The following is a 17,899-nucleotide window of genomic DNA, read 5'->3' on the forward strand; positions in this document are numbered from 1 at the left end:
GAATCTGACCTGAGTCACATAATCTAGACATTAACACGTCCTAATCACAGTATAACCTCTTCTTTGAGTTTTTATATAACACGAGATTCTGTGTTTTTGATTGACACTGTACAAACTGACTTCTTCTGAAAAGCGTCTTGTCCTTCAACAAGTTCGCTCCTCTGACATTTGTGAACATGAGCGATTGTTCAAAACAAATTAACAACAGGGATCTTTTCTGAGAGTTCACTTCTTTATTTGAACAAGGTTTTTTTATGGCAGCGATGAATAATCCGTGAAGTGTTAAACGCAGTTCTGTCTTCAGATAATTCATCTTCTCTGTTTTGGAACAGATTTTCCTTTCGAAGGGGATTTCAAAGCCCAAAATGCTTCAAATCCGCTCGTGTACACTTTGCTGACGTCCGTTTAATAAACTGTTAAAGGAGAAGTGAGTTTTTCAAAAAGTTGAAATCCCATTTCTTTGAGAGGAGCTGACATTTTCCACTTCCACCTCAGGAACGCTGCCAGAGAGCTCGACGGCCCAGAGGAGCAAACACCCGCCATCATTTCCAGCTCTGAAAGACGAGCGCTGAAAACCAATACAAGCAGTTTCTGCCACGGAGCGTCCAGCCGGAGTCATAAAACCCTTTAACATGTCAAAACTTCAGTGCAGCACTTCACCAGTTCACACATGAAAAGTTTAATACGTCTTTTTTACGGGCTTAACGGCCAAAAGTGTCAAAACACCCAGATAAATGCATTTTTGGTCTCTTACTTTGTCGTCGTCTTTGGCAAGAGGCTGACGGTCGAATTCTGGACGGTTCAGAAAGAGATCCTGAGCAAACGGCTGGACTCGAACATTGTGATTTATGAAGTAGAGCTGACTCTGAGTAGAGTCCATCCAAACCCACCTGTTTATCCCTACAAGGTGTCATTCTTATACGAGTACACTTGTATCAGACGTCAGAAACGAAGGACTGCATCTCTCATCTCTGTATTTATCACAAGCAAACCTATAATCATGCAGCATTTCAGGTGGGCAGAGGTGGATCACGTTTTCACTCCCATCAGGTTTTGTGTCTCTTTACTCAGGAGTTCACCACCAATGAACGTGATGAAGAACTGCACCTTCATCCCAGTTCGAACAACCATCACATGTCACCTCTCTGACAGCACACAGCCTTCCACTGAACCTTCAGCTGCCGGGAGGACGAACTGTGTGATGAGGTTTTCATCAGACTGACAGACGTCCTGCAGGGAAGTGAGGCAAGTTCAGTCTGTGCCACTGAACACAGACCCTGAGGAGGAAGGTTCAACCAGGGGGTGCAGGGTTTTAAAGATGTGGGTGTTGAGCAGATGAGGGGACAATAAAAACAATGTTAATATTAAAGGAAGGTTCTGCTGCATTGAATTAAAATACCATTCTTTACACTGGTGCAATAAACCAGTGTTTCCCATTCATTTGTGGCCACTGTCATACTTTTTACACATATTATTTATCTCTTAGAAATAGGAAACAGCAAAAAGAAAGTGTCCCAGAAAGTTAATAACCAGAATCATGTGTGAATCTATTTCAAAGCTAAAATAAAGAGCACACAGTGGATCTCTTTATGGAATTTATTAAGTTGAATTCAGACACTCAAAACTGATCAGCCCATCACTAGTAATGCTGTTGTACATTATTAAAATTCATTGAGCTGTAAGAGAGACCACCGGTCAGGTTAATTACGCTACCTGTTTATAGTCGTAGGTTAGCAAGTCCAATACAGTCTGTCATATAAAATCGAAGGGCAGTCATCATTAATTAAAACAGGATCAACACTGTGCAATGCAATAAAAGTTCCTTTCAAACATGACCATGGACCATTTCTGAGAAAAGTAACAAGACACCACAGAGGGATTTTGTTAATAACACTACACATACCTAAAAAGACCACCACTGCTTAACATGTGACCAGTTTTGTGACAAGGTCGAGAATAAAAAATGAAATGAAAGAAAATAAAATAATAAAAACCCCAAAGCAGACTGATATTGAACTGTACAATTGTTCGGAATCTCTAGATAAATGTCCTGGTGAGCTCTGCAAGCTGTTCTAAAGGAGGAAGAAGACAACATTGCACCCTGTAACAACATTAGAGTAGAAGTGACAATGGATCGTCCCAATTTTCTGTTCGTGTGCTGTTCCGAACTTTAACCCCCCCCCCCCCCCCAGCCGCACTCTTAATTCAGATTAAACAGAAACCAGGTGGATTAACAGGAGTTTGACATGGTGTCGTGTGTTTGAGTCTCTGCAGGATGACTCACTACGCAGGATGCTCAACAGTTTCCTGTTGATTTTCTTTTTTTTTTAAATTTTTTCATGTGAAGCCAGATCGGTGTCGGAGCTGACACGGGCTTCTCTGTGTGAAAGCTTCCATTGAATAGCAAAGCTGAATTTAAAACATCTTGTCAGAGCAGTTCTTCAGTTTGGCCTGGAGGTGCCGCCTCCCGATTTCTCACACGTCTGAACTCCCATGTTTTTTTTTTCACACCACGGAGACTGCGGTGAAGTGTGATGTGTGGCAAAGTGACAAGAACGCACTGCTCTACGGATGGAGACTCAAATTTTGTTTTCAGGGAACTATTTGACTTGTCGCGGCAAAACAGGGAAGTCTGACACATCCAGGCTGCTTTTCTATTATTTTCTCAAAGTACATTTTTGTGCATTTCCAACTTTTTGGGAGCACTAAACTTGTTTCCCACTTTTCCATTTGGAGCCTGGACGTCGTCCCGGGTGACACACGTGAGGAGGGAGGGGTTCTTGCGTTTGCATGACAGTCCTTTTCCCGCCACCTCTCAAAATAAACAATATGGTTTTCTTGCGATTGTAAAAACTAAACCCGCTCGCTAAGAGTATTACAGGCATCACACTTCGCATCCAGTCGACACTGTGCAGTGACGAATGAGGCTGCACCTTCTCATCACACACACGATCCCACGCTCACAGGTCCCTCACTCACTCACTCACGCTCGTCTTAAACGGGGTTAATCGTCCAACTTAATAAGAAACAAAAATGTGTGTGTTTTTTTTAGGCGTTGTAGTGATACATGCATCCATTATACTGATATACACTTCTTAAAAAAAGTTTTTAAAAAACAAAAAACAAAGAAAAAAATAAAAGAACACCAACAAAAAAAAAAAGGGTATTAGAAATGCAGCTATACAGAGTCTTTTAGCTAATCCAGGGGAGTGAGGCTGAGGGTCAGGTCGATGTCCAGAGGGAGCAGAGTGGAGGGGGGGTGGGTGTGGTGTGTGTGAATGTGTGTGTGGGGTGGGGGGGGGGGAGGATAAGCAGGAAGAGCTGGGTTAGTTATTGCAGCAGGGACGGCTGGTGGGCTGAGCCGTCTCTGTCAGGTCCACCCCCCGGCTCCGCCCGCTGCTGGCGCCGGTGGCTTGGGGCTCGTTCTTGGGAAGCTTCTTTGCTGCAATGTGAAAGTGACAGAGACTCGATGAGCAGGAGTGATAAGACACGAAGGTACGTGACCCTGCCTTGTTTTTAAATCTACCTCAAAGTCTAATCTACTTTTGACTAAATAAATTACACGAATGTGAGACTGACATTGAAATGAAGTTTCACACAATGTTAGATCTCAGGAGAAAAGAGAATGGAACATCACATCTAACACATCATCACATGCACATACTCTAGTGATGGGATCAACTTCTAGACGGGAAACACAAGGATTTCTGGGTAGCTCTGAACTACCAACATAAAGTTCTGTATTTCTGTTATGTTCGACCTAAACACTCATACGATCACGTTTTCACATAAGAGACTAAAACCCCGACTGTTCACAGCCGAGTTCGTCAGGGCTCTTGTCACTAGTCGGAAACTCGCAGCCACTGACAAGCTCTGCTTCGAACAATTAAATCACAATTAAAACTCCACTTCATATAATATTCAAGCTCTTGTCAAGTACTTCCATCAGAGACACTTACCGATGGCCATGAAAATCTCGTTCACGTTCATAGAGGTCTTTGCTGACGTCTCCATGAAAAGCAAACTGTTGTCGTCTGCGTACGACTGTGCATCCTGTGACGGAGAAACCAACACGAGACAACCATTAGGTCATATCACTGAATACTCTTCAGTTGCTATGGATGAAAATAGACACTCACAACCGGTTTATCTGTGATAACGTGTGAGTGTAATTTGCAATATTTGGATCTAGCTGTTTTAAATGTGGTTTCGTGGTTTCATAAGGGGACTGGCCGGGCGTTGGTGGAAGGATGTGCTCTACTGAGAGCTATTGTTCACATCCTGAGTTCATTAGAAAAAAAGAACCTGAAGAAGACAAACCTGGAAGTCCAGTGCTCTCTTGTTTGCGAGATCAGCCTTGTTCCCAGCCAGGGCTATTACAATATTTGGACTGGCTTGTCTCTGAAGCTCTTTAACCCAGTTCTTTGCCCGTACAAATGACTCCTGGAAAACAAAGCAGGGAGAGGTAGAGAGGGGGGGGGGGGGGGTTCATGTGATTAAACTGTAAGGACAAGAGGAGACTCATTTGATTAAATATGAAACAAAGGAAAATGTCCCCAGATACAGTAAAGGTTGAATTAGTTACAGTATCGGAGGTTGTGCTATAAAACCAAACAGACGTTATGACATTAATGTCAGAAAAGTGAGCAACATGCTTGTTCTTTGATGTCTGAGGACCTTGTCTTGAATAATAAAATACAAACACTGTTCTCTAATGTGAAAGTTAAGAGGAAGTGTTAGAAGGAACTTGTCAGGGGGCTGCCCCGCCCCCCCGCTGCTAAAAAAAACATACCAGAGGAAACACTGATAACATTTTTAATACATGTGTTAATGGTCCGTCACTGCTGCTGTAGTGAGCTACTGCTTGCAGCCGTGCACTCGAGTATGTAGGTGTGTGTGTGTGTGTTAGTACATTGCGTGTTCTGCTGTGTTCTTACAGTCATAGAGTTGTACCTGATAACTGAAATCTTATAACTTTCTTTAAAGTCTTATCTTTTTATTTATGACATGAAGGCCACGTAGCCACTGTTGTTTATAAAAGGAGTGTGTTGAAGTAAATGGGGTTTTGTCTTTGTTTTGTGCCGTGGTATCGGTATCGACTACTAAATGTTAGGTATCGTCACATCTCTACTCAGGACCCAAGTCAGAAAGTCTGAATTCTACTTGTCTAGTTGTCTAATTGTTTCAGGTCAGGCCGTGTTTTGCTAGTGAGTGTCTCAGGTCTGTGTGTGGACATGTCTGTGCATGGACATGTCTGTGCGTGGACATGTCCAACCTGAGTGGAGCCTAAAGAACCGTATGTTGTATTCAGTGTGTTTCTAGGTGAGAGGGAGAATGACACACAATGAGCTTTGGTTCTAACAAGTGAACATGAAGAGCTAACTTCAGGAAGATCAGAGTAAAAGAGTCTGTTTGGATCGACTGCAGTTTAAATCAGGGCCGATCTTTCAGGTACAATGAGGAAATAGAATGAATCTAAATCAACTGCTGGCTTCATGGCAGCTGCCTCTTTTGTTTTTAAGACAATGAAAAGGAAAAAGTCCAACATGACCTCTTTGTAAACACAGCTCTATCAGCACAGAGTAATTTAGTGTGAAACTAAGGGGGGTGAGTGACATCTACTGTACATTGTCTACAGGACACTGTGTTGTTGAGCGATGTCTAACCTCTTAATTTGTAAATATACAAAAACAAGCTTCTTATTTAGGCTAGACAAAATAAAAAAGTAAGATGGAAAACCCCACAATCTCCTCATCGTGGACAAGGTTATTGTTTCCACTACGTCTAGTGGAAAGCGGCTCTGATAACAAAACACTCGCATGACAGAACCGGGCACCTGACTCACCTCATTTGTTATGTCATAGACCACGATGGCTGCCTGGGCCCCTCTGTAGTACATGGGGGCCAGACTGTGGTAGCGCTCCTGACCAGCTGTGTCCCAGATTTCAAACTTGACTGTTGTGTCGTCCAAACATACTGTCTGAGTCAGGAAGGCAGCTGCGGGGGCACAAAGCAGAGGAGCCAATGACAAATGGGCCTGTTGCAAGTGAGCGGCACTGAATGTGTTTCTGAGAGGAAATAATTTAAGACCAAAGCTGGAGAACCACTGGGGATTATCTGCTCCACATTTACACATTTGGAAAACGGGGTCCTAGTAATGGCAAACAGGTTTTATACAGAACAAACAAATCTGGAAATGCATCCGGCATGAGGCAGCAATTACTTTTTGGGGTTTCTCAGGGAAGTTTCTCTGTCTTGATCCGTCTTTTATCCTTTGAGGAAACAGTCAATTCAATCTCACTCAACGATAGAGTGCAACTAATTTTACGATACTAGTGAGAAGTAAAATTATGATACAGATTTACCGAATATACTGGCCATTGTATAGATCTATATATATGTGTGTGTGTGTGTGTTTCTTTTCAAAACCTTACGACAAAGATACGTAATTGAGGCTTGATATTTTACAGTTTAACCATAACCTTTATCATTAATAACAAAAAGAAAACATATATATATATATATATATAGAACTTGAATTAGGGAATTTAACATTATTCTAATTAAGATGTAAATATAAATGCACATCTTGTTTACAATTTGACGTTCCCCGACCGGATTCATCCTGCAGGTCTTGGGATCCATTGACCCAGATTCTCCTTCTATGTTTTGTTTAATTGGTTCTTCAGTGTGCTTGAATATGCACATTAATATGTATTAGAGATAACCAGAACTATAACATTAACTGTACAGGTGTTTTCAATCGAGATTATACAGATGGTTCCAGACCAGTTTAACCTCACTGGACCAGTTTACGTGAGGAACCAGGGACTAGATGCCGATAATTCCTACTGTTCTGTTTCTGTCGGCTTTTTTCACACTCAAACTTCACCAGCTTCAGTTGTAAACTTAAAAAGGTGTCTCTCCTCATTCTTCTCTATTGATTCCACATCTGTTTGCCACCATGATCTTTTTGGTGTGTTAAACTAATTTCTGACCAATTTCCTCTGCTCTTAGTAACATTTCCTACAATCAGACGACACAAATATGACTCTTGTGACTTCTATTTATTAGTGACATCATGATAAACGGCGTGATTCATTCTCACATGACATGAATGCAAATAAAACCAAGTCAATAGTATTAATCCTTGTGTGTAATATTTTTCAGGTCTGAAGATACGTACCTCCGATTGTGCTCTCTTGGAATTCATGAAACTGTCCCTTGACGAACCGAAGTACGAGACTCGACTTTCCCACCGCTGACTCTCCTAATAGCACAAGTTTGAACTGACAAATCTTGTTGCCTGTGTTTGGCCCATTGGGTCGTGTGGCTCCACCTCTACTTGCCATGTCACACCGTCCACTCACTTCCTCTGGGCACTGACCTGATGGGAAAAACCCCAGAAAATACCTGAACAGGACAAAGAAGAGAAAGCAAAGTGTCAGTGTGATGTCAGAAACATACAAATGAGTCAAAAACGTTTGAAATGTGCGGGTTCACTAGAAAATTGAACATGTGTTTTTACATTTCTAATTATGAATCAAAGCAGTTCATGAGCTACGGGGATGTTTTTCTTAAATTATTTATCTGTAACTTGTGGTAACACAGCAAATGGAAAACACATATCTTCTGATCAATAAGATAAGAAGATTTAAGATATGACATATTTTCTCTGTGGCTGAAGGGGAACACCGTGACCACAGCACGGACAACTGAAAAACTCTACAAGCAAACCCTATTTATACAGTTAGTTTTTATGGGTACATTTATTACTGTATAGACAAATATTGTGTCCAGGTTTGCAGCTCATTATCTACAAAATAAAATTATTTTAATATATATGGCTCATGATAGGAGTCATCCCAAAAAGAAATAATATTTACTGATATTTACTAACTAGTCAATGTTGTAGATGTTCTTTCTTATGATTGATATATTGACATAAAACCATTCTTCCTATAACCCAGATTTTAATATATATTACAACACACTTTATATTTCTTTACATCACAGTTAAGATATATGAAAAAACAACTAATAATAATAACACAACTATTTTACTACTGGAGCAAACGTTTCCAGAAAATGTGTCTGTTGGAAACAAAAACTTACAGATTTCAGGAATTTCAACGTTATGTTATGGAAGATGTTTTTCCACTACATCACCAAAATTATGGTGACAGTGACGATGGAGGGAGAATAACCGTAGCCACCACGTCATTACAGAGTTTCACGTTACACGGCTACACTTTCATTCTCCTCCAAACAATAGTGGTTTGTTTGCCATAATAACTAACCAGAGGAAATATGTGAAAACAGGTTACGACAAAAAACACATAGTTAGACAGACACACAGAGAGCGAGACAGTTTACAGTATCGTGGCGTCTCTGAACTTCTGCTTCCCGAGAGCTGACGAAGTTTCTAACTTTTACTTCCAACTTCTGAAAAAGCTGAGCCTCTGATGAAGGTGTCAGTGTCTGTCCTGGGCCACGTCTGTGTTGTCTGTGATTCAAGTGACGTGATGCTGGGATATATAAGATCAGTGACTCCAGGTGGATTCAGAGGAGTTTTCTGTGCAGGGGTGTTGATGACAGAAGGTGAATAACAAAACACGAACCAGTCAACAACAGCTCGTCTCTTGTCTCTTGTCTCGTTTTCTCAGGTCCAACAACAACAAAGTGTCCACAGTCTCAGCCCCACGAAAAATAAATGACTGTCAACAGTTTGTCCACATCGCGTTACGACACCGCTCACCACACATAACCTGTTGTGTTGTTGCTGACTGGGCTCGGAATTAGCACAGTAACGACTGTTAGCGTTAGCATAGAGCTAGCCCGCCCCCCCCCCGCATTAAAAACCCAAATATCTGCCTGTATTAAACAGCTCAAGCTAACAAGTGTCACGTTAGCTTCACTGTGTTTACGTATCCGGGACGAGGTGTTTACCCACAACACGTGGAGGTGCCACGCGTGTGAGCTTTGAAGAACACACACAAGAGGATGCAGGGTTTTTTTTTTTTTGGGTGTGTACAGCTAATGACAGCTAGCTAACATTAGCTAACATGACGTGAAAACCACTGACCTACCCCCGGTCAAGCTGATGGGGGGGGGGGCTAACGCGGGTCCGTGGATTGTGTGTTTATATTCCACGTTAATGCTCTAATAGATGCTAACGTGGTGGCGGATTTCAACAACACAACGCGGCTAAGCTACTGTGTGTGCTAAACAGCTGGGGCCCTTCAAGTGTACGGCTAGCTAGCGGTTAGCTCGCCAAGCTAACGCTGTGTAGCCGCAGCCGCATCGGGAGGAGCCCTCGGGATAGCCGTTAGCCACCTAGCTAGCTTAGCTTAGCTTAGCTTAGGTGAGCTAACGCCGGACATTAGCCGAGCTCACCTGTACGGACGGGAGGAAGCGGCTGGGTGTGGAGTGTTTTCTCCGGGAGGCTGCGGGTCGGAGGCGGCGGGGTTCACAGCGGGTCCGGACGGCGGCTGTAGCCTAAGATCTCAGGAGGATCCCCGATGTCCCACTTCTCTCAACTTCCCTTCTAGCATCGTACGAAGGATGATGACAGATCGTGTGACTGGAACTGACAATGTGCTACGTACCAGGGAGAGGAGCCAATCATGTGTTCGCTCAATCCACTGCTGGGTGACATTCTGAGCAGCTACACAGAACAACAATATACAATAATATACAATCATATTACTGCTTTCTCACATAATATTACTGTTTTCTTATATAATAATACTGTTTTCTTCTATGTGTATTATCACTGTTTTTTCTATGTGTAGTATTACTGTTCTTATATAATAATACTGTTTCTTCTATGTAGTATTACTGTTTCTTATATAATAATACTGTTTTCTTCTATGTGTAGTATTACTGTTCTTATATAATAATACTGTTTTCTTCTATGTGTAGTATTACTGTTTCTTATATAATTACTGTTTTCTTCTATGTGTAGTATTACTGTTTTCTTCTATGTGTAGTATTACTGTTTTCTTCTATGGTAGTATTACTGTTTTCTTCTATGTAGTATTACTGTTCTTATATTTACTGTTTCTTCTATGTGTAGTATTACTGTTTTCTTCTATGTGTAGTATTACTGTTTCTTATATAATAATACTGTTTTCTTCTATGTGTAGTATTACTGTTTTCTTTTGTGTAGTGTGTTTTTATATTTCTGTTTTTTCTATGTGTGTATTACTGTTTCTTCTATGTGTAGTATTACTGTTTCTTCTATGTGTAGTATTACTGTTTCTTCTATGTGTAGTATTACTGTTTTCTTCTATGTGTACTATTACTGTTTTCTTCTATGTGTAGTATTACTGTTTTCTTCTATGTGTACTATTACTGTTTTCTTCTATGTGTAGTATTACTGTTTTCTTCTATGTGTAGTATTACTGTTTTCTTCTATGTGTAGTATTACTGTTTCTTATATAATAATACTGTTTTCTTCTATGTGTAGTATTACTGTTTTCTTCTATGTGTAGTATCACTGTTTTCTTCTATGTGTAGTATTACTGTTTTCTACACATAATAATAATAATATACAATAATAATATGACTGCTTTCAAGATTCAAGAGTTTAATGTCAAATGCACAACAATTACATTAAGCAGTCGCTGGCAATGAAATGCTTGGGTCACAGGCTCTCTTATTGCAATGCTCCGAATATTTACAAGCAAAAAAAATATTGAATAAAATAATATAAAATACAATATCAAAAGTTTAAAATAGAAAATAAATATATATATCTAAATATATATATACATCTAAAGAAAACAAAAGAAAAACAATGGTGCAATTATGTGCAATAGTGCAAATATGCTAAGGTGCTGGTTTGGAGGAGTTTAAAAGTCTTATGGCCTGGGGGAAGATCTTACATAATATTACTGTTTTCTTCCATGTGTAGTATTACTGTTTTCTAATACTACAGTACTACTATTTTCTTCTATGTGTAGTATCCCTGTTTTCTTCTATGTGTAGTATTACTGTTTTCTTCTATGTGTAGTATTACTGTTTTCTTCTATGTGTAGTATTACTGTTTTCTTGTATGTGTGTATTTACTGTTTCTTCTATGTGTAGTATCACTGTTTTATTCTATGTGTAGTATACTGTTTTCTTCTATGTGTAGTATCACTGTTTTCTTCTATGTGTAGTATTACTGTTTTCTTCTATGTGTAGTATTACTGTTTTCTTGTATGTGTAGTATTACTGTTTTCTTCTATGTGTAGTATTACTGTTTTCTTCTATGTGTAATATGAATGTTTTCTTGTATGTATAATATTCAACATCATGTGCAATATTCAATATAAACATTCAACATCATGTTTCTGTTCTGTTCTTTTCTTATCATATCTTATCTTATTTTATCTTTTCTTAACGTATCTTATCGCATCTTATTGTATTTTATTATATAATAACGTATCTTTTCTTTTTGTATCGTAATGTATCTTATTTGATCACATCTTATTATATGTTATCTTATTGTATCTTATTTGATGTAATCTTTTCTTATTGTATTGTATTTTATCTTATCTTATCTTATCTAATCTTATGATATTTTATCTTATAAAAACTATCCAGAACAATAAACAGGCTGAAAAGAGATCAAAAATAAATACTACAAATATTACTGTTGATATTTGTGATTAATATGAATGTGATGACCTCACTGAGAAACTTTGCCTTAAATACTTTTTATCATCATTTGTAAAGCATTTGTCTTTTTTACAGTACGTTACTGTATTGTAACGTGAACTGCTGTTGCCTGGCAACGGAGCAGAAACAGAGCTCCGCGTCTTCGAGCCTGAATTTAGTTTAACGTGGAAACTTTGACGTTAAACACGACAAACTAGAGAAGTTTGTGTTTGTTGCTGCTCCACGTGAATTCAACAGGAACATGAGCGACCCAGAGGAACACGTGGAAACTCACACACCGACGGTAAGTGAACTTTAAACCTTTGATACACTCGCAATGAAAACTTCTTCTAACGCACAACACGGGACAACAACTACCTGTGTTCATTCCGGTGATATTCATAATGGCGAAAATGTTCCGTTATATATATTCTTTTATAGCTTATTCTTCATTTTTTATTCAGGAGAAGGCTCCTTTGAGGACATAGGAGACAGGAGGGTCTTCCTTGTCATCAAAGGATCCTTCTTCATGTAGGAGAGCTGGATTCAGACACACAAACAAAGTTTAAGTTTTCAGCATCAGACATTTCAGACTCAGAATCAAGACCAAGAATTTGTCTCCTCATCTTCCTCATCTTCCTCATCCTGTTCTTCATCCAGCACCTTTATGAACATGTCAACCATAAGCAACTTACCAACCGTAAGTCTGGAACAATCTGGATAAAGAAAAATCAAAAGCATATTTTCAAATGCATATCAATCAGTCTATTAGTATATACTGTTAATTTCGAGTTTTATTTTGTTGATCTAGCTATGGTTAGCTAGGCAGAAAAGAAGCTAGCAGCTAACAGCTAGTTAGCGTTGTACATATTCTCTTTCTCACTAGTAAATGGATTTTAAAATAGACTTACATGCATCAGATGTGCAAAAGCAGCTGTGTGAAATGAATGGAAGGGTTTTTAAAACATTTTTATAAAGTAAAAATAATGATTTCTGGGTAATAAAAATATATTAATGAATACTTAGATGTTAAATGATAAAATACATTATTTCAAAAATATAGCAAAGACACACTCATGCATGATATAACAGAAATGAATACAGGTCATTGTTGATCCCCATGTTGTGAATCAAAAGGTTAACACCATGCTAGCTAGCTAACGTGGCATTAGCATACTGCACCTGTGTTTTTAATCTCAGTAACTTTTGTGTTTTCTGTGTTTTTCTTTTAACAACAGGCTGGAAAACTGACGCCAGCAGGAGACACAGCTGAGATGTGCTTACAAGAAGAGACAAGGGTTTGAACAGTGGGGGGGGGGAATAATCACACAAGTACAAGTACCTGTGCTACAGTGTAGAAATACTCAGTTACAAGTAGAAGTCCTCCATTGAAGGAAATGTACTCCTTATACAAAATGTGGGTTATAATTGTTGATGCATTCATGTGTAAGCATCACTGATGGTGCAGCTGGTAAATGTATCTGCTACTGTGTATCTTAATCCATAACCAAACATATTTTTTAATCATATGAATACACAATAATATACACAAAACAAAATAGTATAATACCCATTATACTTCACATTTTATTTTTAATTATAGTATTAAGTAATATTATAATTATAGAATAATAAACAAAGGGTAAATGTTATGAATATGATTTGAATCCGACAGGTTCTTTTTGTAAATCTTGAAGGTGAGTGTACTTTCTACATTTTCAGCCCTCCACCCCCCCGGGGGTACGGAAATTTCGCATGCCACCAGAACCGGGAGCTGTCAGAGTGCACCCGGGCAAGGCAGATGATCCAGATGTTGCCAGCACTCTCGTTCATGGCATGAGGAACATCCCATGTCCTACTGTCAGTACCACACACACACACAAACACAGACACACACACACACACACACACACACACACACACTTCATTAGGTGTTAAAGGGACAATCAGAAGAGTTTTTTTACAAAGCTCTCTAAACATATGCCTTAGCTTGGTATTTTAAGATGTTCCTGATTAATTTTCTCAATGCCTGATTCAAAATATGTTGGTATAGAGCAAAGATCAATTCAAGAAAAGAAGAGAAATACTATGACAGTAGTGTAGTCAATTTTTGTTTTTACCATGTACTTGCCATGAACATTTTTCGATTGCCACGCAACCAAAATATGTTTACAAAGTTGTAATTGTTACGTGATTCCACCAGGTCAGAAGCTTGATAAATCCTCCCCCGAAGACTGTGTTCCAAAATAAGCTGCAAGAGCTCAGTGAAGCAGATACTCTGGGCTCAGGTGATCAGCAGATTGGACTTCCCACCGTGTGTAATGACAAAACTCCCTTCGGGGATAAAACAGTTTGGGGTATGTGTAACATCAAGTAAGGCGATCGCTGATACCAATTTTTAAAATAGATTAAGTTTGGTAAGAAACAAATTGTTCTTCTCTTTCTCTCATTCCTTGTTGTCCAGATCATGATATGTGGGATATTATTAACCCTAAAAAAACAGCTGAGCAGCTGAAGAAGGACGCTCAGGCGGGGCATGAAAATTATGTCCGCACCCACAATGCCTATTTTCCCGGTAAGAGAGATCATATAATTCATAAAAGCCGATACCAACTTTCTGTTTGTCGAGTTTAATTGATTGTTTTTGAAAATGTGACGTCTGCTTGGTCACCACCATGAAATAATTCCCCTCCACTACTCCAGGCGAGCAGATTGACAGGAAGTACGACTGGACTCAGGACGGTAAAGACAGCAGGTTCGGGAAGGCCACGCCTCATTTTAACGACGGACGTACTACTGGCAAAACTCTCTGCTGGTTCGGGGAGTCGCGCAAGTGAGTGCGAAAATAGAGCAAAAGTGTTTGGTTGTTGAGTCTCATTATATTAAGTATCTACACAGTATGTAATTTTGAAATAAACAAATGAATCAATACCTCACCTTTGCACGATTATTACTATGCCATAGGTTTTACAATCCAAAGACTGTTTGGACAAGATCTGGGGACAAGGACAGGATGCAGCAAAAATCTGACAAAGCTAACAAAATGTAAGTATATGACAACATACTGTAATTCACTCACCACTGTTTTACTTCTTAATCCTCCAATAAAACTCATTGTTTCAGGAGAAGAAATCCCTTGAGTTTTTCCCCAGATCACATCTTTGGTCTGCCAAAGCCGCTGGATGAATTCGGTAGAGTTTCAATTAATTTGTGGATTCCATATTTGAATATGCAGGATTTTTTCTGACGTTTATTTGGGTTCAAGACATCAAACGGCTTCTTGCCTGCTTCTCGCACAGGTGCTGGAGAAGTTATCCACTCCGCGGAGCCAGGGCAGTACGTGAGGGTTCCAGACCAGCAGCACAGCCTGGTCAGCGCAGTGCGAATCCATCTCAAGAGGGTCAACTTCCAGAACTTTCCCTCCCTGCTACAGGCGTTCAGACATTATGACAAGGTACGACTGGCAGGGGGACACTTTACCACAATGGTAATGTGTAATGTCACTCCTCAGAATTTTGCCTTGTGTTTTTCATATTTAACTTGTAAAGCACTTTGTTACTGTGTTCTGAATCGTGATGTATACATAAAGTTGATTATTGAACTACTTGAATTTGATTGATTGATTTAATGTAACCTGACAAAATGTATGTAAAAAACATGTATTTCACCATAGCTCTGTCTCTCAGGGAACATTTAACTTGTCTCAGCACAAAAGGCACAGGTGTAACTTGTTAATCCAATTCCTGCTTTGCATTTTGACCTGTTGTGATGATATTGGTCACACCCTTGTTTGAGGAGTCTGACAAAGTGATCTGCAGTGATAAAGTCCAGTTGCAAGCTTTGAGATGAAGCTAGTGATGTGACAGTGGGGTTAAGACATTTGATATATATATAATATATATATAATAGTTCCATAAACCTCCTCGTCTCACACTTCTCATGTGAATCTCTTTACGTGAATCCCCAGAACGGAAAGGGGATGATCAACAGAGACGACCTACTGGCAGTTTGCCGTCAGTTCCATCTGGATGTTGGCGAGTCGGTCGTGGATGACCTGATTGATTACTGTGACACAGACAAGGATGGACACATAAACTTCCTGGAGTTCGCTAACTTCCTCAACTGGAAGGACAGGATGCCAATCAACGCTCGCGACCGATACATCATGACGAATGGTCAGTTTAATGTTTTGTTTATTGAGCTTTTTTTTTACAAAATTCATTAATTTGGTATTGTACATCCGGGTGAAGCAGAGTCTGAACCTGTAGGCTCATGTTCAGGGATCTGATTTTGTGTCTCTTGTCTCTTGCAGCACCTGAGACCAGCACAGCCCCAGCCGACATAGACAAGATGTCTTTGACCCAACCAGAACAGCTTCCTGCCGCTCAGGCCTTGATTGATCCTGAAGACATGGAGCCCGTAGCGCCAGGCAGCTCAAAGACGACCGTTAGGACCCTGAGGCGACTCCGAGAAGCCCCCGACCACTTCCTCACCTCCGCTTCCTTCATCGGGGCGGACAGGGACCGTCCTCTCACATCAAGTACGTCAGCAAAATCCATTTTCTGTGGCGATATAGATAAAATAATAGATCAAATGTTTCACAGTTGGACATTTTTCTTAAAAATTGAAACCCATTAAGTAGGATTTATGGCTGAAAACAGTCAGAACGTGCAGAGTAATATGAAATCAAGCCGCTCGTATATACATTTATCATCATAGAGACACAATCATGGCAGTTATACTTCATTAGTATCACTGCCTGATACTTTCATGCTGTTTTCCGAGGCGTAATTGTGTAAATTAAAACATAGTTGCAGACATCTGTTTTCTTTTTTTTGACTGATGTGCAACAGTTACGTAATATTTACGAGTGCTAAATGAACCTATTTACATTTCCTTCATTCCCATCTAATAAAAATCCTTCCTTATCATCTGGTCTCTCTAACGTAGACAGTCGCACATATGGGATCCCGTCTGTGCGCGCCGACCTTCCAGCTCCGCGCGTCACCAGAGTCACCGACACCATCAACTATGGTGATAAACCCTCGGTGGCAGATCTCCTGAATCCGTCGGTTCCAGCCCTCGAAGGTGTTTACAAGGAACACTTCTTCTGTCCTCGCACCAAGGAGGAGGTAGGCATCTGGTGTTGTGTACTTAAATAACAAAATACGACTGAGTGTCTACAGGGAGGTCACAACAACACGGTCTATACTTTTAATGTCCGTGGCTGTCTCTGATCTGTATATGATTAGGGTTGAATCATTATTAGACCAGTTTGACCTTTTTGAAGAATGAATGGGTGTTGAAGGAGACAGATGTTGGTGTAATATGCTTTTTTCACGACAGACTATTTTCCTCCAGTCATAGCGGGAAAGCACAGATGTTACTAACAACAATAATGAAGACTCTGCTTAACGTAGGCGTCTCAGTAAGTCAGACAGTGAGGCAGCGCCTTGGATCTGTCATCCGAGATCAACGCAACTTCCCTTTATCTTATTAATAACTTCCAATGTTCAACAAATCAAAATATCTGCCTGAGAAAAAAAAGTCTGTTTCCAGATCTTTCACAGTCTGTTTTTACTTTAACAGCAATTTAGATAAAAAGAAGTCTGGAGAGTTTGCAGCTGTGTCCTTGTCTTTAGTCATTAGTTGAATCTTTGAGTTGATTACAAACAACTACACTTTTATCTAAAGCAGATCAAGATAAATAGTGAATTAATATTTAGTTGTCTAGGAAAACGTTTTCCATCACCAGCCTGTTTCATATTTGTTCAGGTCTTTTTCCACATTGACCATTAAAACACTACTGGTGCTGCGGCATGGCTTCAGTCCACTTGGATCCAAATGAAATACAGTAAAAGGCATAAATGTCAGAGTGATACCTCTTTGAGTGAAGTGGGGTTTTTCTCACTGACAGTTTAATCTTCTTGTTCACAGATCGCAGTGATCTTCAGGAATGTGGGTGTGGAGATCTCGGAGGAAACCTTCGAGGAGGCCTGGACCCTGGCGTCCATGAGGCAGCCGGACGGGGAGGTTTGTGTCCAGGTTTTCAGCAACGTCCTCAAGGAAATACAAGCCATGTGATTCTGAGGATTGTTTTTTTTACGAGTACAATGCTTCCCCACCGCGGTCGATATTTAACTCTAAATAGATTTTCTCTCCTTTGTTGTAAAACTTTGATGCTAAGTTTTTTTTTTTACATGATAAAGAAACACTGACTTTTCTTTCTTTCAGTGGTCATAGGCAAATCAAA

General features: G+C 39.8%; 2 protein-coding genes across 2 annotated transcripts; one reads left to right on the forward strand and one right to left on the reverse strand.

Annotated features, from left to right (window-relative positions):
* Positions 1-1,582: 1,582 nt before the first annotated feature.
* On the reverse strand, positions 1,583-9,586 carry rab5ab (RAB5A, member RAS oncogene family, b). The gene is made up of 6 exons (XM_034611647.1): positions 9,402-9,586; positions 7,187-7,417; positions 5,846-5,997; positions 4,321-4,443; positions 3,960-4,053; positions 1,583-3,442 (listed from the first exon to the last, which is right to left on the reverse strand). Exons 2-6 carry the CDS (start codon positions 7,350-7,352, stop codon positions 3,327-3,329), a joined length of 651 nt encoding a protein of 216 aa, XP_034467538.1. The 5' UTR covers positions 7,353-7,417; positions 9,402-9,586; the 3' UTR covers positions 1,583-3,326.
* A 2,200-nt stretch (positions 9,587-11,786) lies between these two features.
* On the forward strand, positions 11,787-17,869 carry efhb (EF-hand domain family, member B). The gene is made up of 13 exons (XM_034612054.1): positions 11,787-11,950; positions 12,885-12,944; positions 13,369-13,506; positions 13,850-14,003; positions 14,111-14,221; positions 14,350-14,479; positions 14,611-14,691; positions 14,770-14,837; positions 14,946-15,100; positions 15,614-15,821; positions 15,959-16,186; positions 16,597-16,778; positions 17,584-17,869. Exons 1-13 carry the CDS (start codon positions 11,909-11,911, stop codon positions 17,728-17,730), a joined length of 1,704 nt encoding a protein of 567 aa, XP_034467945.1. The 5' UTR covers positions 11,787-11,908; the 3' UTR covers positions 17,731-17,869.
* Positions 17,870-17,899: the final 30 nt, after the last annotated feature.

This window comes from Hippoglossus hippoglossus, chromosome 16, assembly GCF_009819705.1.
Source record: "Hippoglossus hippoglossus isolate fHipHip1 chromosome 16, fHipHip1.pri, whole genome shotgun sequence".
NCBI lineage: Eukaryota > Metazoa > Chordata > Actinopteri > Pleuronectiformes > Pleuronectidae > Hippoglossus > Hippoglossus hippoglossus.